The following is a 24,845-nucleotide window of genomic DNA, read 5'->3' as shown; positions in this document are numbered from 1 at the left end:
AATTAGTTAAAAAGAATTAGATATTCCTCTTCAAGTTCTGTTCTGGGGGCCATGGTACTTCATTCTTGTCCCAAACAAGAGCAAGACTTAGATATTGAGGAGCCTCCATGATGGCACGTCAAGGACACAAAGTTATTTCAAAGTGAAGAGTGAACTTACATATTTTCCTCCACCAGATTCAGCTGAGTCTGCAAATAAGCACAACTCTCTTAGCTAAATTACATGAGTACTAGTGAAAATGTATTTCTCCACTATACATCCCAAAAGATGCTTCACTTTTCTAGAGGGACTGCAATGCCCTGAATCAAACCATCTAGTACCAGGGTTAAGACACATGGCCATGTTTAGAACTGTAATATCATTTCCTGAGGATTTAGGGAGAGACTAGTACTGTTCATTCTCCTTTGCCCTAGAACACTGGGCACACAAATGTAGTGAGGCAAAGGGGAAAAGAGAAGGAGAAAGTGAGAGGACATATCCAGAGCCAGCAACATAGCACCAAAGGGACAAGCTCACTCAAGTGACACAGGATAAGTTTTCCCAGGAGGGCACAGGTGGTGACTGGCTTCTTGAAGGTGAATGAGACGGGGATGAGTGTCAGAAACCTAAAGGAAGCAAGTTCTTCTCTGCGAATGAGAAGTAAAAAAAAATAAATAAATAAGCCACCTCCACAAAACTGGCGCCAGCTAAGCATGCTGCAGCAAAGCCCATGAAGAGACAGCAGTCCCACCTCCCTTCTGCAGGGCTCTCTAACTCAGCGTTGCAGCTGAGTGGGAAACACAGGCTCTGGAGCCAACTGACCCAGGTTCTAATCCAACTTATGCACTTAATCACCACTTTGGCTTTAAGCACAACATTACCTCAGCTGTTGAAGCCATCTATAAATGAGGGTAATAGTAGTATCTACCACATAGGGTGATTGTATTAAGTGAATTCATTCATCTGAAGTTGCTGGGACCTAATACATTTTAATAAACACTATTCATACTATTATTATTGCTAGGATGAGGAATGTGTACATCCCAGGGATTCAGTTGAAGTGGTTAACCATTTAATGGATGTTGGTTTTGAAAACTGGTGAAAAGACCACAATGTTTACCTAAAATATCTACTTACAGGTAATGTCAGAAGCAGTCATATGTAATTAGTGAACCCAAACTATCTTTCAAAATACGGTTGGAGTATTACCTCATGTCCTGGAGTAAATTTATGGGAATTTCAACCAGGATCATAAAAGGCAAGGCTTTGAGGATAGAAACATTACCTCTAATAGGCACAGAGGTGATTAAAGGTACAGTGAATTAAAACATGTGAAGATGCAGGAAGCCCTCCCTTTCCGGAATCAAGAGAATATTAAAAGGCTTTGGGGGCTCAAGATGTAAAGGCTGCAGGATTTATCACTGCCACTTCTGAGGGTTTCTAAATTCACTGTGCAGAGAGTGACATTTAAGAACAAGTAACACGGCTTTTATTACCCAACTGATTTAATTCCTGTACTGAGAGTAAGCGTGGGTTATTGATAATGCAGGCTTCCAGAGGCTGGGACGGGAGTTTTGTGACCCGGCCAGGGTTGAGGTCACCAATCTCATTTTGCCTGTGAAGATGAGACCTTTGTGAGACAGGTGAGAATAATACTTTCTGGCCACAGAAGGTATACATTCTCAGTAACCAATTGATCCATGAACTAGATGCTGACATTCTTCACTTATTGAGTTAGTATTATCTTTGTCCCTTTATTTGGACCTATATTGATCATTTGCAGACCAGGATCTTTAAAGCATGATCTTATAATCATTTTTTCCCCCTCAAACTATTTTGGTGGATTTTTTCAGGTGTGGCTTGTACCACAGTTGTTTTCTTTCCATTTAATTACTACAGGCAGTTTTTTTCCCCTCAAAGTAGGAAATATAGAAATATCATAATATTTAAGACCAAAATCAGTAATTGTAAGAGCAATATGTATAAGCAGTATTCCGAAAGAGCTTAGGAGGCTATATTAGAACTAAGTCTGCATTAATCAAGAAAAATCAACTCCATAAATGGTTGGCTAAATTGATTTTGAACCACATAAGGAAAAATATACTTAATTACTTATTTTTTAATTTTTCTCCAAAGTTTGGACATATGAAAGATTCAGTCTCTGGGGGGAAAAAGAGAACCTATATTTATCACAAAGACTTAGAAGAAGAAATGGCAATCTAACCTGAATAAAGATTTAATAATGTGGAAAGTCAAGATTTGGAACCATATACAACATATTCAGTGCTTTTGATTGTACTAATTCTCAATTTAGACAGATTTGTCACAGCTCATGTCACATGGTGGTAGTGCTTGTGAAGTGACCTTTTGACATTGGCTTGATCTTGACCCCCTTATTCAGTTCACATTTTTTATAATGACCAGGAAGGTATTATTCTTCTCTATGTGTTTTTCTTTGAATTTAATTGTTGTTTTATAGGGCAATTGTTTCTAAGAACCATGCTTCTTGTTGATTGGGTCTTCTAAATAAAAAGTGCTTTCTTCTTTTTAGTGACAGTAAACATTGCTTCCATAGACACTTGATTATGACAACTGAATAGACATGAGTTTTTGAAAGCAAATTTAAATAACGGAACTGATTTTAATATTCTTTTAACTCTTAACAAAAATTTGTATCTTCTTCTCTTTTAGAAACACCAGTAAAGAGTCTGTGGTGATGTTAGCAGTGACTTATCTGTGGAGTTGATTTTTTTTCAACCTTTATTCCAAAGAGTAGTGTAGTACAAGGTCATACAGCACTTACACACCTTGCTCATGTCCTGTGAAAGCATCCATAGTTCATCAAGCTCACGCTGTGCATCTACAAATTATGGCTATTGCACAAGTTTTACATCCTCGGCATTTTTACATTCCATCATCCTGATTGTACCATTATCACTGAGCAGAATATTAGAAAATGAAGTCATATAACTTCAAAAACAATATGAATCCTTTGGTTTTAAGATAAATGGTTAGGAAATCATCTATTACTGTAAGTTGTTACATATGTGTTTTAAAAATTTTATGTCACAAGCAAATATGCATTTATACAGTTACACATGGAGATATACATATGTCTCTAAGACAGGAAAGTAAAAGCCCTTCCACTTCATGAAACATGTTGTTTCTTATCCCTTTTGTCCCAAGACAGTAGTTGTCTTGGATACCCATGAACTCACAACTTTTTTGTTCTTTGTCCCAAGATTTTTTTCATTATACATGATTTAGGTCACTTTAGTAAACTCCTTTATCCAATTCCCCCTTATTTCCTCTAAATTTCCATTAAATGCTGCTTATACTAAAACAAACAAGAAAAATCTCTACCTCATCTGCCTCCCTAAATTCTTCTTACAGTGCATCTCTGAAGTAAAGGGAAATATTAGAATAATGCATAGAATTGACAGTGCACTCCTTAACAGATGAGCCAGAAACTACGAGTGTCAAAAATATCCTTCATTTTGAAAATATCAAGTATGAGTCTCCTCATGAACAAAAATATCTGTTTGTTGCTGTTTAAATTTGAACTTCCACTCTGTGAGAGGACCATCCTTATAGGCTACAAAACAGATTTCTGTTCATTTTTGCATGCATTGATGTTAAGAGGAATACCTTCCCTATTGGAAGGGAATTGTGTGGCTGAAAAACTTTTGAGAATCTAACCTATGAACAGGAAAATTTTTGAAAAAAACACACTTTTTAAATATAAATTGATAAAGCACTAAAATAAATGGTTTTAGCTTGACTGTTCACCAGCTGTCACTGAAAATTTGATGACATAGTTCCCAACACATACATTCCTATGTCTTTTTTTTTCTTTTCTTTTCTTCTTAAATTGCTAAAGGAAGAGAATTGAATTTGGGGAACTCAAAATGAAGAGTGCAGAGAAATTTTTAAAAAGGATTTTGCTAAATTGCTTTTACTCTTGATATATAGAGGCTGGGAAACACTATCCTGGTAGGGAGGAGTTTTTCAGTTTCTCATATATACCTATTACTATCTGGGAATTAATCTCAACGATAATTTCCATCCAGTGTTTAAAAAACAACTTCTGGTAAGTTTAATAAACTCCTGATTATTCAAGCAATGTTCTCATCAAACTTTAAAGTACCATGTCTAGGATTTAAATATTTGTATAAATTTCTAGACCTAAGGAAAATTTTATATAACTCTGTCAGTTCCCATTTGGTACAATTCTTAGCCATTTCTGTTTTGAGTGAAAGATACTAGAAGTTTCATGGACGGCTTTATAAAGTATTGTTTCTATAAAATAAAATTAATATTGAAAATATAGTACTAAAGAAAAAAAGTGAGACTAGCTAGTATCAAGACCCTAGGAACCTTAAAAGTGGTATGTATAATAACAGAATTATTGCATACCAAAATAATATAGTATCATTTATTTTGAATTCAAGCCAGGACTTTAAATACCTTACATAAATTCTGAAAGTGTTGTTATCCTGCATGTAAGGGTAAGAATATTGCATCAGAGAGGTTAAGCAACTCAAACAAGATCACATAGCTTGTATATGGTAAAGTTAGAATTTGAATCTGGATTTAAAATATGTGTTGGTTCTTTTCACTGTACACTGCTGTAGTCAGAATCAGGCATCAAGAATAATATATGGGTAAATTAAGTCCTAAGAATTGGTAGATTAAGTTTGTAGTCTTCACTGGTTAACTAAAATTGAGTGTAAGTTGGTAAAACTTAATAGAATTCTAGGAGCCAGGATAATAGAGGGCCAGTGGATCTTATTTAAGATCATCAGCTTTAGATTGGCCCATGTCTGGGAAAATCAAGGAGGCTAGTCTGGTATAAGCCAGTTCTAAGCAGTTCTCATTAGTACTTGTGTTTAGTGTATCTAATTTTAAGTGGAATAACTATCAATAATACTTTATGTGTGGCTGTTAAAAAAACTCATAATTCTAGATAGAAAATGAACAATAAAGTTACTTTATTAGAGGCTAAACTGTAAGGTTCAGGATTTTGATGATGAGATCCAAGGTAGTGAGATATGGCTAGGAAAGAGCAGCTGAGCCAGCACAAGATTCCAGTCTTCTCTCTCCTCTTCTCCTCCTTTTACCTTTCTCTCTTTCATCGTGGGATAGATTATGTTTTAAAACCAATCTGCTAACTTTTAAGGTAAGGTAAATTTCATAACAGTGTCCCCAGGAAAAAGATGACTTTTCATTGATCATAGACTAGAAGTTTAGATGGAGACAATTTTAAAAGATGATTTGAAAGGACAGTGAATTCTGAGAGAGGGAAGAACCAGTCTCCCATTCACCCATCAATTTTCTTTTTTTTTTAATTTTTTAAATTGATTTTTAAAAATAAATGATGGCAGAATGTATTACAATTCTTATTATACATATATAGCACAATTTTTCATATCTCTGGTTGTAAATAAAGTATGTTGACACCAATTTGTATCTTTAGACATGTATTTTGGATAATGATGTCCATCCATCCCACTATCCTTGCTAACCCCCTGCCCCCTCCTTTTCCCTCCCACCCCTCTGCCCTATCTAGAGTTTGCCTAGTCCTCTCATGCCCCCTCTCTCTACTCCACTATGAATCAGCCTCCTTATATCAGAGAAAAAAAAAATTTCCTAATTTTCAGGACTACTTGGCATGTAAGGGCCAACTCCTCTACTGAAAGTGGTTGGTAGTTCCAGAGGGGGAAGTTTGAGCCACAGAGGTTACATACATGGGGTGTTCATCAACAAAGTTTTAAAGAAAACAATATTTGAAGGTAAAAGAAAATCATGATTGTGGAGAAATTCTGTATAATTCCTTTCCAGTTCTAGCATCTCTAGAAATTTCCTAACATATGTCAGTTTCTTCTTGTAGGTGAAGACCATAAAAGGTCATATGGTACCTTCCCTACACAAGGAGCATCCACACTCATCATCCCAGACCTTCTATTCATTCTCTGTCTCCCTCATCTCTCCATTGACCTTGGGCATATTTTTAAAGACTGCTCCTGGTGTCTCTTTATACCATTGTCGAGTCCAAAGTCTTCTAGTTAGCTGGGAGTTTCTACTTGAAATGCCAGTTATAGGGCCATAGAGAGCTATTTTAAGATTGGAATAAACTTTTTCAAATTTTTTTATTCATTAGCTCTAAGCCTAAGCTCTTTGTTCTGTGAAGCCTGACATTTCTGTTGAGGTAGAAACTGCTGCAAATTAGGATGAGCACGACCTAGTTTTGCATGACTTACATCCTTTGAGTGGCTGTATTCCACTTTTAGATCTTACTAAAAAGAACAATTCCCATTAAATCAATCACAGAAAAGAAATACCTAAAGACACACCAAAAAGATTCCTAAACTATTGTTTAACAATTCAAGCAAAAATATTTAACAGTAAAAATATTTTCTTTTTAGTTATTTAAAAGTATAATACTTTTGAGAACTATTGTAACACAATGTTTCAGTGTAAAGAACATACCACTGCAGACTTTCTGCCTTTGGTCAACAAAAGAAAAAAGCAAAGAAAAAAGAAAAAATAATATAACAATTTTAAGACACATGGTAAACACATATTGGATTCAAAAAATGTTTTCTTTCTCTTTCTTGATAAGGCATGTCAAAGTTTTATTATTTGGTGCACCAATATTCTAGAGAAAGTTTTGTCAGCTAGTTGATTTTTAATGCTGGAACTTGAAGGAAACAGAGGTTGCCCCAGTAATAGAAAACATGATCTTCTTTGGGCTCTGAGAACACAGCATTTGTGAGGTGGGTGCTTCATACAGGACAGGCAAAACAATGAAGAACAGCAACTGGTGTAGTTTCCGAGGTGTGTCATAAATCATACCCTATTTGGACTCCAGAAATATCTCTGCTAGCAATCACCTCTGTATTTGGGGGTCAAGTGGAATACTCATCTCCTATTAAATTCAATGCAAACTACAAAGCAAGGCTTAGTGACTGTGTTGTGGTTTATTTCTCAAGAGACTGTAGTAATTATAAGTGAAAAAATCCTGGACTGTTCTCATGATAATTTTTTTGGAAAAAAAAATTGCACAATGTTGCTTAGCAACATGGTTTTCAGAAGAAAAAAAAGAAACAATTGTAGAACCTCTCAAAGAGTCACTGCATTGAGTGAACTATATCTTCATTCCTCCACTGAAAAGGTTGAAGAATTGGCAAATTTTGACCCCACCACCAATGCCAATCTAGCAATGCTAACCTGTGAGTTCAAATATTGGTTTATTCTCACAATAATTTACATTTCATTGAACATCTATAGCAAGCTATATCTGTATTCTAAATTTAATAACCCTTCACCTCATCAGGATATCATCTGCTGCTCTTTATAGAAGTATAAGATTATCAGTAAAAACGATTACCTGTCCTAGTATTTCCATGCTTGTTAATGGCGACAGAGTTACAGACAAGCACAATTATAGGAATTATTATTTAAAACATTGTTCATCCAGATAGCTCTCTGTATATTAAACATAACCAATAAACATTAGTGGAGGGTATAGTATGTAATAATAATAATAATGTTGTGCTGCTTGCTATATTAATTTTTAAAAATTTGCCACAGGCAGAATTCCTGATTTAGAGTTCATACTCAAAATGTAGAAAATAAATACATATGAGTGCCCATGATTCAAGAAGAAAAATAGTTAACACAATCTAAGTGCCACTCTCACAGGGCACAAAACTACGGCTGAGAGACGCAAGTGAAAGAAAACTTGGATAGAATCTAGGATTTAAGCATGTTAAAAAAAGAGAGAGAGAGAGAGAGAGAGAGAGAGAGAGAGAGAGAGAGAGAGAGAGAACAAGAGAAGTAAAAGCAACGGATTATAAAAGCACAGAATAAGGGGAGGCTGATGAACAATTTGGAGTGCAATAAGCAACAAATTGCCAAATAGCTTGAAAGCAAACCATAGCTCAACAGGCTTTGGATTCAAACAGAGATAAACTTGAGTTTATTTAAACTTCAAAAATTATTAACTGTTTGACCCTAGTTATGCTGTTTGTTTGCTGTTTTGGTAACCACACAAAGAGCTGTAAGAATTAAGTAAGTAAGATAGGCCATGTAAAACTCAGACCACATATTCAAACAGCAACAAAATCCAGACAGCTTATATCATGAGTGCAACACATTTCAAATGGCATCTTAAGTTTATTTTTCCTTTTCTATAAACACTTGACTGTGTGCTCAGTATGTAGAAATCACCTTCTTTAACAAATTATTTTTTCATTTATATTTTTTAAAATATAGATTTCTCCATTGATTTTCGTCACTTTTGATAGACACTAGAGATAAATTAATGTTTAGCTAATTTTTAAATTTTAATATAGAAAATAGTACAAACCCATGGAGAAATTCTAATGCTAGTGTTCAGTGTAAAAAAAGAGGACTGCAATAAACTGGAGAAAATATACTGGGGCAAAAGGAAATATCTACACAAAATTAGTAGCTTGTTGTACAAAAAATATCAGCCTGAAATTTATCAGATTTTAGAAAAAAATAATAAAGAAGATTTTTTTAAATCTCACTAGATTACAATGTTAAAAACCTGTTTAAATAAAAATAATAGGTCAATCAGCTATGTCAGTTGGAGAAAATATGGAAAAGTCATTGACATACAGAGGGACTCACTGAATGAATGATGAATGAATCAATAAATAAATTCAGCCCCACTTTGGCCCAAAGGGTTTTGACTTCTGAAGTAAAGCATGTATCATGTGTCTTAACAAATACTAAGTATCAGTTATTCATTGATGTTCTTACTCTGGCAAACCACTGAATGTCTTTAAAAGGAAATAAGATGATGACTTTGGTTTATTTTCAAATCTGTCTTATGATGAGATTCAGAGACTAAACTAATGGGAAAAGAAATTAGAAGCAGGAGGTTATTGATGTACTGCTTAGAAAGAAGTCATACAAGCTGAAAAAGATGGTAGAATAGCAATGAAAAGAAATGATAAGGAGTATGAATTAGTTTAATTTCTGTGAAGGTTAAAAGAAAGATAATAATCAAATTATTACCAAAATTTTAAGTCATAGGAATGGAAATAATGAACCATCAGTGTTTATCCCAAAGAACTAAAGTTAGCACATTATAACAATACATGCACACCCATGTTTATGACTTACATGAATTCTAAGAAGGAAACATAATTGAAGTTCAAATTTTAACAAGCTATATTTGAGATGGTGATGATACATATGCATATGTATATATATTCATATATATGTTCATATATATATATATATATATATATATATATATATATATATATATATCACAAATAATGCCTAGGAATTATATAACAGAATTTTCTTAGAATAGTTAATATTTCATACGCACATTTTAAAATTTTTCAGTCAAATTGTTAGAAAAATACATGGCAGTAGACACAATCATCTTGGAAGGGAATATGGAGCTTAAATAAAGGGAGCATGGTATTACTGCATCTCCAAAGAAGAGTACATTTGAGAACTGAATAGAAGAAAGTGGAAATAGAGAACTTATAGTGAGATGGTTAGTAAAAGATTCAGGATGGTATGCAATAAAATTAATAATTTCACAAGAAGTTCAAGGGAACAGAGAGAATGTAGTAGAGGGAAGGGAAATGGTCCAACCATTGGGCACTTGAGAGTAGGCTGGAAACATTAAAATTGAGAACTAATAAACGAGTCTGATCCCTAGGACAGCATTAAGTGACCTCTGACCAAGCACTTCCAGTGGAGCAGAAGTAGTGATGGCCAACAATGAAAGGATTGGTTATCTGATGTCTATAAGTGTCATGGAGGTGACAAATGCGATGAATCTGACAACTGAGTTGGAGGAAGGTGGAAGGACATTAGCCAATAGATTTTACCAGCTTTTTTTCAGTTATTCTCTGTTCTCATGCCACTTATAAATTCAGCTTTGCACTTTTTCTTTGTTACAGGATAATGGGTTTCGTTGGGGTTATTCTTGAACTCAACATTAATGGCTTTTCCTTCCAAATTATTTTCTACAATAAGGGAAAGGGCATTCTGGGTTCACCCTTGGCCATGGGCAATTATGAAGAGATCTGGTAACATTAACAATGGTGTGACCTTTCTTAGAGAATGGGAAAAAGGTACAGTGGCATGGAAAGTGATTTCTCAACTTATAGGTTAAAATTAGACCACTTTTCTAAAAAAAAGTCCCAAATAAAATATATATGGAAAATGTTAAATAAAAATACAACATGAGTTTCTTCATACCCTTGATTCTTTTTAAGTATTTTTGAATATGGTAGATTTCTGTACATTATCTATATATGACATTTTCTCAGTTGTTTATAAAAAAGCCAACTACAAATGAGGTGGTGCTTTATTAAAAATACAGAAAGCACTGCAGTAATAATTTGTGCTTTCTCGTTATCAGTATTTTGGATGGTTTTACCACTGTGACTCTGGTTTTGTTGATTGGTGATTGTTTACTTGATTCAAACTCACTAATTACACTTTAGAGTTTTACCAAATATAAGCACTATACTGGGTTTTATAGAAAAAATTAAATTTTATAAAACATGGTCCTTGTTTTAAAGGAGCAGAAAACTTAGGGCATATAAGACTCAAATATTGTGAGGCTTGTTTTAAGAATCAAGTTGTATATTTAGTATTATTAAAGGTAAAATGAAACACCAGCAATACCTGCTATCTAAAACCATATTTGTTTTTAATTCCAATAATAATTAAAATTTATTAAACTATAATTTAATATTAAATTAAATTAAATATAATACTAAAAATGATATGTATGTATAATGAATAAAAAAATAAAGACATTCTGATAATTTTAATTTTCTTATTTGGGCAAATACTCTCAATAAGTTAAACCTAGTTATTATAAAATGAGCATTATGTTATTATTTATGTGATTAGATTATGAGAATAATTGGAAATAGGTATTGTATGCATTTAGCATAATGCCTGATACTATAAGTCCTCTCTTGATATAAACTATGGATTGGAAAACTTTCTAAAGTGCAAATCTTCATTTACTCATTAATTCATTCATTGCTTTATGCATTCAGCAAATACTATAGAAACACAGACTTGACCATGGCTCTGTATAGACACTGACTAAACAGCAGTATAGAAAACAAATGATGGCAGAACATGCATTGTTTGCATGTTGTCCTTTGAATTATCTGTGTAGTTTGTGAGGTTAGGCTACATATTTGTATCATGACACTGGAAGAAGAATTGCTCAGACTCTTTACTTTGAATTATGATGCTATTAATTTTAAAGTAACCACTTTCAGTTAAAATTTAGTAGTGTGAATGGGAAAGGTCAGGAGGAAACATCAGAGATAAGAAGGAACCAGGAATTTCACATGGCCTTTTCTAGGGGAAATAAAAAAACAAACAAACTGTTATCTGAGTTAGCAGATATATGTAGCAAAATTAGCATTGGCCTGAACAACTTGGATTATTATTGATTTAATTACTAGACTGGTAATGCTACTGGGAGGTGAGCTATCTGCAGTCAGCGATCTTTTTTTGCCTTTTCCGTGACCCTATAAGAAGCATGTGCATGACACCTAATGGTTGATCAAAAGATGTTGACCAACTGAGGTAGAAGCCCTTTCTGACTCACTTGCTCTATGGTTCTGTGTTAGTCAGGTTTTCGTCGCTTTCATCAAAATACCTGGCAAGAACAACTTAGAGGCTGTAAAGTTTATCTTGGCTCACTTTGTCAGAGGGTCAGTCCATAGTCAGCTAGTTCCATGACTCTGGCCCCACGGTGAGGCAGAACATTATGGTGAAAGGGTGTAGTGAGAGACAACTGTTCCATTCATGGTGACCAGGAGGCAGAGGAAGCAAGACAAAGAACCACAAAGCAAGTGAACCTCCCCGGGCATGCTACCAGTGACCTACCACCTCAGGCCATGCCCCTCTGATTACTGTTACCTCCCAGATAGTCCATTAAAATTAGGACGGGTTGATTGGGATATAACTCTCATAATCCTATTAGTTTACCTCTGAATATTCCTAAATTAACACAGAAGCTTTGGGGGACACTTCATACATAAACCATAAAAGGTTCTTTGTGTATATCTACTAATTTCCTACTGAGTTTCTAAGGACCTTACGGGCAAGTACAGTGGATTATTAATTCTTTTGATATTTTTAAAAAGATTCTCAATAAAGGTGAATGGCAACTAGTTTAAATGGGAGTGATAAAGTTATATTTTGGGGGCATTTTTGAAGGTGTGCTTTTCTCTTTGGTTGCACTAGATGCTTCAGTCTGGCAAACTCTAAGTCATGTTTGAGATCAGTGTTCAAAATTACAGTAAACAAGTCCTTTAAAACATAAAATGTTTTCTAAAAAGGAAACATACGTTTTATGACATGAAAGCCAGACTTTGTCACCACCAACTCCTAGAAAACTCAACTAAATTTTAATACACATGGTGTATTCCTGCTAGCAATTTAATATGATAAGTTTATTTAAATCATGTACAGATGTCACACCCACTAATAAGTCATAAAAAGTCAAATAAGAGATGATGCACTCTACCAAAGACTACTCCCTAAAGAAAAATTCATCAAAACATTCTCTTTGGATATCTGACCTGAATCATCGCCCAACCTAGAAGATCCTTTCTAGCTCCCATCTAGGATCTTTTCCTCCATGCTACCTGTGTGATGAATCCTCAACCTTCGCAGACACTGGTGTATCCATTTTACTATGATAGTTTCTTCCTTTCAATCTTATTTTCCACCCATGTTTATTATCCTACAAACACTAAATCAAACTTTACCTTTTTGGGGAAAATTCTTCCAAACTTCATGATTTTTTTTAATAAGACTATATCATTGTATTAAGATACTCTAAAGGAAGAGAAACAACAGGAGATCATTACCATATACATCTTTCTATATATGTGTGCCTGCGCACGCGCGTGCACACACACACATACACACAATATAATATATATACATATGTATATGTATATATCATTTGGGATAGTGGGATACATATAAAGAGTATATAGGATGTTTATCCAACCTAGAAAGCACATGAACTATAGATTTTATTCCAAACAGTTTTAATCTGTTCCATGAACTTGACCTTCATGATACAAATGAGAAAACAGGCAAGAGAAATTAAATCCTGACTTACATTTTCATTTTTGTTTTCAGAACAGGAAATAAAAACATTTTATTACTTTTGTATATTAACATTTTCTTAAATAACATGCAAGTAATTATTGTATTAGTGGTTAGCTGAAAATATTGGTTTCTCAAGTAGACATAAAACTCATTGTAAGATAGTTTAATTTTTTTCTTAAAGTGACAATCTCAAGCCTCCTAGATATTTATATAGCCTTTTTTTTAAAGAAAAGAAAGGCTAAGCTTGGTCACTGTTGTTAACATTGTTTTCACACATACCTTGAAGTATTTTACACTTGGAAATAAAATTCTTCATTTAAATATCACTCTAATAAACTCTTTAATTCCAAAAAGATATAAATATATATATATATATATATATATATATATATATATATATATATATATANAGAGAAGGCAATATTTATTATCAGGAATTAGCTCACATGACTGGGAAGTCCCACAGTCTGCTATCTCTGAGATAGAAACTTCAGAGAGCTGGTGTTATAATTTCAGTCTGGCATCCAAAAACCTAAGAAACAGGAGATCCAATGGTACAAATCTCAATACAAGGGCAGGAGAAGACAGATGTACCATCTAAAGCAAGAAAGGGAGGCAGAAAAAGATGGAACTCCAACTTTCTTTTGTTCAGTTTCTCAAAGACATCTCATGATGTCTAACCAAATTAAGGATGGGCCATCTATTCACTGAGTCCACAGACTAATTGCTAACTTCACCCAGGAACACTCTCAAAGGCACACCCAGAGATGATGTTAAACCAGGTCTATGGGCATCCCCTGACCCAGTTATGCTGGCATCCCAAACTAACCATCACTATCATTCTCACTAAAATTATAGTTAGTTTGTAATACTGATGACATCTGTGTTTCAACTGTATTATGTTATTTTTAATTGCATCTTTCAGCCTCTAGCAGGATAATGAGTATTTGATTAAATGAATTTGCTTTCTGGAATCTGAAATATGACTCCTTTGACTTGGTGCTTGTTAGCATGAAATATTTGACAGAAACAGCTCAAGAAGTTCATAGTAAAGTATTATGATGGTTTGAATCAGATGTTTAGAAAATTAAAGGGCAAAGCCTGAGATGCCAGATACAAACTGTAGAATGAAAAAGCATAGTTAGGGGTCTGTGCCACCACTGCTAGTTATATACTCAACAGCACTGGCATCTCTGTTGTAGAATATATAGAACAAGTCAAACCAATGAAGAAAGTTGTGAGAAGACCCAAGAAACAGAGAAAGACCTGTAAATTAGAATTTCCTCAATTAATCTTAAAAAATATACTGAGAAGATAATCCAAATATTACTAACGCTTCATATTCTATGATGATCATGAGCAGGTATGATCCCAAGAGAAGAATTAGAAATTTAAGAACTGAATATCTCATCACAAAGTGTCTTTATATTTCTATAATTACAATGGAAAAGAAATCTTTTTAATGTAAACATAGTCACAACTATTATGTTCATGTGCAATCGTGGAATAACATTTGTCATGCAAGTAGTTCTCAGTTATTTTAGATTTATGAAGAACAAATACCTCTTTTCAATAGCCAGTCATACTACCTCATTCATGCATGGAATAATATTGTATTGTATTGCTGTCCTATCCTATCCCAGTTGTGGTGTGTGTCCACAGTAAAGAACTATCCTACAACTTTGGATACCCATCTAAACCAACAGTTCTATTAGGGAGTAATTTTGCCTGCAGAAGGTATTTGGCAAAATCTGGAGATAGATGTTTTTCATTTTCACAATTGGGAGTTGCTACTAGCATCTAGTGGGAAGAGGCCAGAGAATGTTGCTAACCATCTTATATTATACAGAGTAGCCCAAACCTAAGGAAGACTTACCAGACCCAAATAGCAATAATACCAAAATCTATGGAACTGCAAAGAGAAAAAAAATATTGACTAGAGTCCAAGAGATGAAGTAGAAAAATAGATAATGATAAAAGGAAAAAGGTAGGCCAAAAAAGTAGCACAGGAATGAAATAAAAATGAAAAATAGAATGGTCAAAAATAGCATAAGAAGGTCACATAGGTTAAAAACAATTGTAGATGGCTGGGGTTGTGGCTCAGTGGAAAAAAACACTCGCCTCACGTGTGTGAGGCACTGGGTTCAATTCTCAGCACCACATAAAAGTAAATGAATAACATAAAGGTCCGTCAACAACTAAAACAAAAATGTAGAAATAAATTCTGTAGACACTGCCTTAGGTCCTAATATGTCTTGTAGACATAAGGCTGTGCCCGAGCTGTGTTCTGGGCAGAGCTGCACTGTCTGGAAGGACGGTGATGGATTTTTGGATATGCAGAGATATTTTATTGAAGTTTAGTTATTCAAGTGTCCAACAGTAAAGCAAAGCTAGAAATATCTTGTACAAATTATAAATAAGAATTTAAATAAATAATCTTTATTAAAAAGCTAGGAAAATAATTTTGCAAACCGATACAAATATTACTTACAAGTGAAATATTTGATCTACTCTCACTTTAAGTCTTGTGCTGTAATATGTCATGTTTTTTATGAAATTGTTAGCACAAATTTTCTATAAAATGAAAACTTAGATGTTTAACTTTATGTGTCAACTTGGCTGTACCATGGTGTTTTGTTATTTGGTTACATGCTAACCTTGGTGTTGCTTTGAATGCCTTTTGTAGATGTGGTACACATTCACAACCCTTGATATTGGGGGTATGACTCAACCCATCACTAAACCATTAAGAACACAGCATTTCTCAGAGAAGAATATTTGATTTTGAGACTATATAACAGCAACCATACCTGAGTTTTCAACCTGTCAGCCCCTGTAATCATGTGAGTTAATGTCTTGAATTTTCTTTATGGAGGATGGATGGATGGATAGATAGATAAATAGAGCAACAGAGATACATAAAACGAGGAGAAAACAATAGGCAGACAGAAACAGAGAGAAAGAGAGGGGATAGAGATAGATATTTTTCAACACCAAAGTCTCCACTAGAGAAAGAGTTGGTATTCAGGTGTAAATGAAATATTAGTGCGATCCAACTGTTATCATAGACCAGGTGGCTCAAACAACTCTGATGTATTTCTCACAATGATGGAGATAGGGAAGTGTAAAATCAAGGCACTAGTTAATTTAGTTCCTGAGTATGGTTCTTAATTTTGGTTTGCAGATGGGGATCTTCTCTTTAAATCCTTATGTGATAGAGACTGGAGAAAGGTGAAGCAAGCTCTCTTTTGTCTTTTGTCCCTGTACATTAATTGAGATTAATAATTTGAGGACTCCAATAAAAACTAATCATGTTTCAAAGGTCCCATCTCTATATTTATCAAAGTTGGGATTAAGAGTTCAGTATATGGGAGTGGAAGTAAAAACACATAGTCTGGAACATGTGATAACAGAATATTTAACAGGAAAGGCAGGCACTGATGAATTGTAAAGACCTTTATGTCCCTACTGAGCAGCATATAACATTGCTAGAAATCTGTTAATAAGGCAACATATGGTGTTCAAACTTATTATAATAAGAAAGAATGCAATCATAGCATGCTGAATCTACAAACAGAAATGAGATTCTGGATTCAGATGGTTTACGGTATGTCTTTCACTGCAGAAAACTAATTGGAATTTATTATATGATCCTTTAGAACTTGGGCAGGGAGTATGGCAAAGAGAGGGACTTAAAATAAGTCTTTTGATACACAAACTGTTGCTTAATTAGGGAGATGTTTATACAGGTTTGCAGACTATTATTTCCAATAAATCAGCCAGTAGGAATTTTCTGAAGCACCTATTGAAATGATGACTGATTGGTACAATCTTAATCTTTTCCAAGCAAAAAGTTTGCATAACTGAACTACAAAGTGATGTTGGCACAGGTGGTCTGAAGAATGATATAGAGATGGTGGCCTCAAGGGTTATTTCCTTTCCTCTAATTCTTTCCTTTTATTTCAAAAGAAGAAGGGAAGATAACCAAAGAAGACAAGGTAGAGTAAAAAAAAGTAATTTGATTTAGAAAAAAATAATCAACCTCCTCCAGATCACCAGTGATCTGTAGGACCCCAGGGCAGGACAGATCAGCAAGAAGAAAGAGAAGATTTGATGTGGCTCTAAGATTGTTGTTTAACTCATAGTGGATTGGGTGGAGTTACTAACATGAAATAAAATATTTATTGGTATCCTAATGACCGTAGATCTTTTCATTGTATCATTCAGATTTCACAGAAGTTAAAGCCATCAGATCAAGAATGAAGTTCAGTGGTGTTAGAAAAATGAAGCCATTTCCTAATTTTGCCCTACTGTGTTCATTCTGCTTAATATATTAGTTTATATTAAAGATAACTATATAATAATTCTCAGTTCTCTCTTCTATTTGATTGTAGTGATAGACTTTCATTTAGTGGGCCCTGACTTGATTGGCTTTTGATTAAAAAAAAGGAAAAAAATATGAAAAATATAATATCATTTCACCATAGTTCATCAGTGAATTAGCTTACTTAAAATCAGAATAAATATAATGAACATAAAAGTTATGAAAATCAGTTTCTGATATCTTCTATTTCAGGTAGTATTATTGATTGATAGCCAACTGTGTTTGTGCCAAAGTCATGCTGGTGGTCTCTGTTCTTGGTCTGTGAATGAGCCTTGCAGGGGACCTATGGATAGAATGTTTTAGTAAGATTTGGGAATCCTTTGATGGGTGACTTCCTAAGATTTTCTTAAAGTTGCTTCTAACCCAGCCTCGTTTCTTCCCTTTTTCCTTCCTTTCCACCAGACATACATCAAAGCAAGATGGCTCTCCCAGACCTCCCCAAATAACTTCCTATTTTCCCTCACAAATATTTTTAATAACAAATCCCTTTCCTGTCTAATCCCATTTGGTGTCTGCTTTTCAAAGAACACAATACATCAGTGATATTTATATTATTTAAATGAGTATTACCTTGAGCTTTTTTGTTTTAAATAATGGACTTTTTGTGATTTTCTCAGACTCTCTGAAGTTCTTCCTTGTGTTTCCACTGAGTCCTTTGTTTTCTCCCCATTATTGACTTGTCACATGATGTTAAGTTAGAATTTTATTTGTGTGAGTTTCTTGAAGGCAGATATTTTGTGTCTTTGTTCAGAACAATGTCTGTTGTACAAAGCAGCTCAATACATACTCTTGTCAATGAATGCCCCTCTGGAAGCAAAATTTCTGATGCAATTATAAGAACACCTGAACTCATGAGAAGACATAAATCTCTTAATATATGAGATAGATGACATAGTTGTGTCATATATTTGAATTTTCTCTGAAAACTCCTCTTTTCATGTCCAAAAATATTAATGAAACATGAAACCGGGAAAACAAAAACTAAAGATGGTTGAAGGTATGGGGTGTATTAAATAAATGTATCATATTAATACAAGACAATGGAATGCCAGAATTCATGTTAGAGAATTTTTTTTTAATTTTAAATAAAACAGTCTAATGAAGAATCACTGTATGGAGGGAAAATAAATGAGGGAAGAATTTCAAAAAGATGACAACAGCATTGATTCTAAGCATTGGCATAAAAATTAAAATTCAAGATGAATCTCATGTCAAATTTAGGAAAGATCATAGACCCAAATTACTTAGTCCACAGTAAATTATTCACTTCCGGGAGACTGTGATGGTGAATCCTAGTGGTGAAAATGGTCAGCAATCACAGGTATGGGACAAGTGGAAAGTTAAAGTTCCTTAAAGTGCAGAAATAATCATGAGAGGATCAGGAATATTCAGTAGGATGATCCAAAATAGTGAGAGCCAATGGCTGGGCGGAAACAAGTCGACTGGCAACTCCTGGAAGGGAAGTAAGCTGGACGGTGGAAGCTGGACCCACATCCCACAGACTGGAACCCAGTGCTTCCAAATCCAAAAGATCCATGGCCCGTGCTACCATATCCAAGAGATCCAGAGTAATTCGCTTGGCAGGGACTGGAGAAAATGAAGTTCTTTGGGCAATAACTTGATGTCTGGTAGGATCTGGTTCCAGGGCAGGATGTTTCATAGCTGATGGGCTCAGAGTAAGACTCCTGATGGCCACCATAGAAAGAGGAGCCCAGCTGGTAGGTTCCTGGAGAGTAGGCTACATCACTGGGGTAGAAGGAGTTATACTGGGAAACTGGGTACCTCAGGTAACTTCCAAGAGATTGGGAGGAGAATCTTCCAGAGCCACAGTTGTAAGACATTTTGTCAGGAGTTCTGAGTTCAGCTGAGCTGCAGTGAGGAGTCTCAGGTAAATGTCACCTTCGACACTGGGTACTTATATACCCTGGAAGTGGGTGTAGCATGTGCCTATTTTAATAAGAATATTTAATTAGGCTCCAATAAAAATGAAATACATCAATCTTCAAAGATCTTTATATGAATACAAACTTTTAAATGAAACTATACCATTAGTTTTTCAAAGCAGTTGTTCATGAAACAAAAATGTAATTTCTCATGAAAACCACCATGATTCTATCTATAAGACTGGGACTTTATTCATCCTGTTCTTCAAGATACTAAGTAAAATGGATAACATAGCAAAAATAGCAAAGATGCTTTGTAGTATAAGGGAGACAATTATACTGCTTCAAGTTTGGGAACTTAAAGGAGAATAGAAAAAAGTAATCGTCTTTCTCCCAAATCTTGTGGAAATTATGAAAGAAGAAACCCACTAACCTTAACTGGTAATAATGCTAAATGAATAGATAATAAATAAATAGATAATAAACTCAGGTTTAGTTTTCTTATAATACAAATAGTGAAATTACTTTTGTCTATGTGAATATTTAGATCCATGGGTCCAAGTTTTAATGAATACTTTGAAGGTTAATTATTTTTTTTTTTTTCTGTGTGTGCATGTGTGATGCTGAGGAATTAACCCAGGGCCTTGTATATGCTAAGCCTACCAGTAAACTATATCCCCAACTCTTTCATTTGTCTCTTGATTGAAGTCATTAGTGAACTTCATAAACTTGGTTATATAAAACTCTCCACTTGTACAATGTTTAAGTAATATGTTTTGGTGTCACTGATGTATTGAGAAGAAAATAATGAGCCCTATACAAAAAGTATAGAACTTTACTCTTTTTACCCTCACAATGTAAAAGTTTTACCATGAAGGATTTAGAAAATGAGAAATGCCAAATGTTTCCATCCTGCATAGATTTCACAGAAGAATCAGGGATTTGAAAAATTCATAGTTACAAATGATCTTCATGAATTGAAATATGGTTGGGGGAGGGATCTCTGATGTAATACATCCATCAAGTCATCAATGTTTATCTTATAGGACTTGGTAGCCTGAGGATTTTTCTGGACTCTTTCATAAAGTTCACCAAAGCTAAATGTAAATAAAGATAGTGTATAGCCTGTGGGAATGCTAAAACATCTTAGGATACCTATCTTCAAAACTAATAATATTTTCTAATCACAATGAGCTGATTCTATGAAGAATTAGGGTTACTAGGTGGACATTTTAAGGAAAAATTTAAAGTTATCTGCTATTGCAACTAATGAGATTTCTATCTTGAGTGTCCTGGGAATTTGCAATCAGAATATAGTCAATAAAATTCCAGTCTAATAGAATATGGAGATTTTTGCCAAACTTTCTTCTGAAATGTGGACTTTATGGGTCTGAACAGTTTGAGTTGACACAATGATTTCATTTATTAGATAACATAGCTTGTCCACTCTTTGTAAAATAAACAATTTTTATTTAGTAGGCCTCTTAATTATGAATCAAAAGAAGCATTTTAGTAGTTTCCAAATCTGCTTCATTTGTCAATAAAATATTGAACATCAATATCCCATATAAATATTTAACTGATCTTAATTGAATTTGCTTGCTTGCTTCAATGTTATCTGATTTTATATAGGATATTGCTGTAGAAAAAATATTCTGTGAGATCAGATATTAAGTAATTTTGAGCATTCTTTTCTCAAAAAAAAAAAAAAAAGGATGCTTTTGCATCCAAACACTTTTGTTCAGAATTAAGAAGTGGAAAGGAAAAACTTTTCTATGAAACAAACAAATCAAACAGCTCATAAGCCACAGCAAGATAAACCTTCTCCATCTCTCTTATTCTTCCAGGTATCAGTCTTCATTACAGTCTTACATAGACGAGGATCACAAGTCATGGAAGGAGAAGAAATATGGCCCTTCTTTTAGAAATGTTGTAATCCTTGTCAGAAACACCTGGAAACAATTTAAATCAAACTGATGTATATTGCTTTCTGAGGCAAAGGAAGAATCTCCTTAAGATGGTTTCTTTGGTCTAACAATTATTTTATATTTTCTTTAGAACAAGAATATTTTCCAGATTCTGAGAAATCCTTTTAGTGGAACAGTGACTCTGATTAGAGATAGAAATACATTGGGCATTTTGGTCTCATGATTTGTTCTTATTTTTAATGCTTTTTTTCAGTAATTTAGATGAATAATCTCTAACATTTCAAAATACCATAAAGCAACTTATGTGTGCTATTAGGCTGACATCACAGTAAACACACATATGCAAAAAGAAAAAAAGAAAAGAAACAACTAAGATTGGCTTTTAGCTCTGAATGGTCCACAGTTTCAAGCAGAAGCTGGGAAACCAGGGAATCTTTCAGTAAATAGTTAACTAAAGCCTTTCAATTTGAAGTCTGATTTTTTAAAAATCTTACACATTCTGCATATCAGTATAGCTGCTTTCTGATGACACCTTTCATTTAGTAAGCTTGACACTGTGCAGGACAATCAACCTATGCTGTTGTTCAAAAGACATAACTATGAATAGGTTACTTAACAACATTGCTAGTTGGGTGTCAACAATTCTGATTGTGAAATGGGTTGCAATTATTTTTAATTAAGCCAGCTTCCCCAACCCAGATACTGTCTACCTCTAAAGCACTTCTCTGAGTGATCTTCAGGGCGACCTTTGCTAAGGGAAGATGAATAATAGCTTTGAAGTTCAACACTATTACCTGCAGTCCAAGGCCACAGACATGACTGCACTTTACAGTTGTAAAACCACAGTTCAATTAAAACCTGCAGGTAACTTGTTTTCATGAACCACGGGGTTGACACCACACCCAATGAAAAGGGTATATAAATGTGCCAGTCCAAGAAGTGGCATTCCAGCTGAGAACCTTGTCATCTAAAGTTCTATCTCCTGTCAACATGTCCTCCAACTGCTGTTCTGGAAGCTACTCCTCCCGCTCCTTTGGGGGCTACCTGCAACAACCCGACGGCTCCTGCGGCTCTTCCTGCCCCAGCAGCGCGTTCTACTGCCCTGTTTTACAAACTCCCGTCACCCACCAGCTGGGCTCCTCTCTCTCCAGTGGCTGTCAGGAGACCTGCTGTGATCCCACCAGCTGCCAGACATCCTATGGGGTGTCCAAGCCCTGCCAGACGTCCTGCTACCGCCAGAGGTCCTCCACATTCTGCAGTCCCTGCCACACAACTTTCTCCGGATCGCTGGGCTTCGGGTCCAGGGGCTTTCAGTCAGTTGGTTGTGGCTTTGGATCCAGAGGGTTCCAGTCAGTGGGTTGTGCTCCTCACACATTCTCATCTCTAAATTATGGATCTAACTTTTACCGTCCCTCCTATTTCTCCTCTAGAAGTTGCCAGTCTGCTTCTTACCAACTGCCCTGTGGATCTGGCTTCTACTAATCATATATATTAGGTGAAGAGAAATTTAAAACCTTACTATCTTAAGATCCATGCTGTTTTTTGATCTCCTGTATATTCTGTCATCAGCCTAAAAATCTGCTTCTACATTTACCCCCATGAATTAGGAATAACTTGAATTCCAGTAATTGGGAAATGTATTCTTTGGAGATAGATGTTAAAAGTTCTTTTTAAAAAAAATTTTAGGTAGGCATGCAATCATTGAAGCATAATTCTTTCTTCATGGACCTCCTAGTTATATAAATTTTACAAAGTAAAAAGTGTTGTAAGTTTAAATAAAATTATGTTATATCTTTCTATCGTGTTAGTATTTTCTTTTCCTTTAAAACTCTTTCTAAATATGTGTCTGGGTTTTCCTGTATCTTCTACTTATCATTTAACATTTTAAGCTTTAAAGAGTATAATCATTTTTTTGATTCAAAAGATTTTTTTTTCATCTTTTATATTCACTCTTAATATTTTTACATGAGAGATGAAGGCACACCATTTCAAAACACCAAACTCATACCTGGCTTATTACTATGTAGAGAGTTAAAACTCCAATATTTAAATGGTTATAATTTGCAAGGAGTATTAAATTGTCTCTGTCACTTAATTTTGGAAGAAAGATTACTCACAAAAAATATGTTCTAAAATGCATGGGAAATTGTAATGAAGGTATCCAAAAAGAAGTTAGATGATAGTGAGTTAGATTCAGCAAGGGCTTCAATTCTGCTAGCCTTACTGCCAGATTAAAAATCCAGTTTCTAAATGAAATCTTTAACATATTCTAAGACTTTTTAAGTCAATAAGCCAAACATTTTCCATATAATCCATTTTATAAATTTGATGAACTCCCATTTTTTTTTTTTTGTTTTTCTGGTTGTTTTGTTTGAAAAAAAACTCTTCAAAAACAAGGTAAATATTCTATTGTTGCAGCATTCTGAAGAATATCTAGACAGTTGGTAACACTTGAGCCATCAGTGATGTCCCAACTTGTTTTATCATTTATTTCAAGGAAAACCCTTTAGGGGTTCAGCTGACAACCTTTTGGGGGTTCAGGTGATGTGGATCTTTACCCACAGGATCACTCTGTGTCTTGGTTTATTATTTTGTTTTAATATTTAGTCCCATTTGATAATTTTTCCAGAATTTTACATTTTATTTATAATCAATAAAAATTTCATTGGCACAAGTTGCAGTAGGTTTAAAGAACTTCCACTTTACTTCTGCCATGGATTCATTCATCTGGAAGGATACAAGATGCATATACAATAACACCTTTGGACTTGACTCAATTGTTAAAGTTGAAAATTGACAGGCATCCCTCTTTATTAACCTTCCTGAACAAAATAGATCACTTTTTGTTCAAAGACAGCATGTAGAGGGATCACTTGGAAAACAAATTACACTCATATACAATGAATAGGACAACCTACAGATTTAAACAAATGACCCACTGGAGTTTCATTGTTATTCTAATCTAGTTATACTAACTAGTAAGGCAAGCTCCACTCCAGGAAAGATGCAGCGATATATACCAAACCACCAGTAGGTGGAGGTAGTGGGAAACTTGAGAGTAACAGGTTAGATGGATGAAGTATGAATGAGCACCAAGCTGATGCTGCTTCAGAGCATATAAAGAATAATCTAAATGGTCTTGCTTCAGTGGTTAGGGGATGTATTGTATTGTTAAAATCTGCAACTTTTATTTCATTTTTGATAGCACCTTTCCTCTTTAAATATTATTTATAAATGGGCAAAAAAGAAAAACTCGTTCTAAATACTATATATATATATATATATATATATATATATATATATATATATATATATANATATATTTAATTTCTACTACCAAAAGAAAGTAGATGGTAAGTACATAGATTACACAGGAAATCAATGATGTTATCATTCATCAGGACAATATTATATTTTTATCCAAGATAAGTGGCCTCATGTAAATTAAAAGACAAAATTTTACCAAATATCAACCTCTACTTCAAACACAGTCAAAGTTCTAAGAAAACTGCT

The 24,845-nt window shown here is 34.4% G+C and overlaps 2 protein-coding genes across 2 annotated transcripts; one reads left to right on the top strand and one right to left on the bottom strand.

Annotated features, from left to right (window-relative positions):
• Positions 1–18,256: 18,256 nt before the first annotated feature.
• Positions 18,257–19,398, bottom strand: LOC125616872 (keratin-associated protein 15-1). The gene has a single exon (XM_048803243.1). The coding sequence runs from the start codon at positions 19,360–19,362 to the stop codon at positions 18,910–18,912; it is 453 nt and encodes a 150-aa protein (XP_048659200.1). The 5' UTR covers positions 19,363–19,398; the 3' UTR covers positions 18,257–18,909.
• Positions 19,399–22,291: 2,893 nt separating this feature from the next.
• Positions 22,292–23,101, top strand: LOC107136251 (keratin-associated protein 14-like). The gene has a single exon (XM_015478434.2). The coding sequence runs from the start codon at positions 22,323–22,325 to the stop codon at positions 22,812–22,814; it is 492 nt and encodes a 163-aa protein (XP_015333920.1). The 5' UTR covers positions 22,292–22,322; the 3' UTR covers positions 22,815–23,101.
• Positions 23,102–24,845: the final 1,744 nt, after the last annotated feature.

Source organism: Marmota marmota, unplaced genomic scaffold, assembly GCF_001458135.2.
Source record: "Marmota marmota marmota unplaced genomic scaffold, marMar, whole genome shotgun sequence".
In the NCBI taxonomy this organism is placed as follows: domain Eukaryota; kingdom Metazoa; phylum Chordata; class Mammalia; order Rodentia; family Sciuridae; genus Marmota; species Marmota marmota.
This window is presented reverse-complemented; position numbering and strand designations above follow the sequence as displayed.

What these genes read in the sequence shown, in the direction of transcription:
- LOC107136251 (XM_015478434.2), top strand. Translation starts at nt 22,323, where the DNA reads ATGTCCTCCAACTGCTGTTCTGGAAGCTACTCCTCCCGCTCCTTTGGG.
- LOC125616872 (XM_048803243.1), bottom strand. Translation starts at nt 19,362, where the DNA reads ATGTCTTACAACTGTGGCTCTGGAAGATTCTCCTCCCAATCTCTTGGA.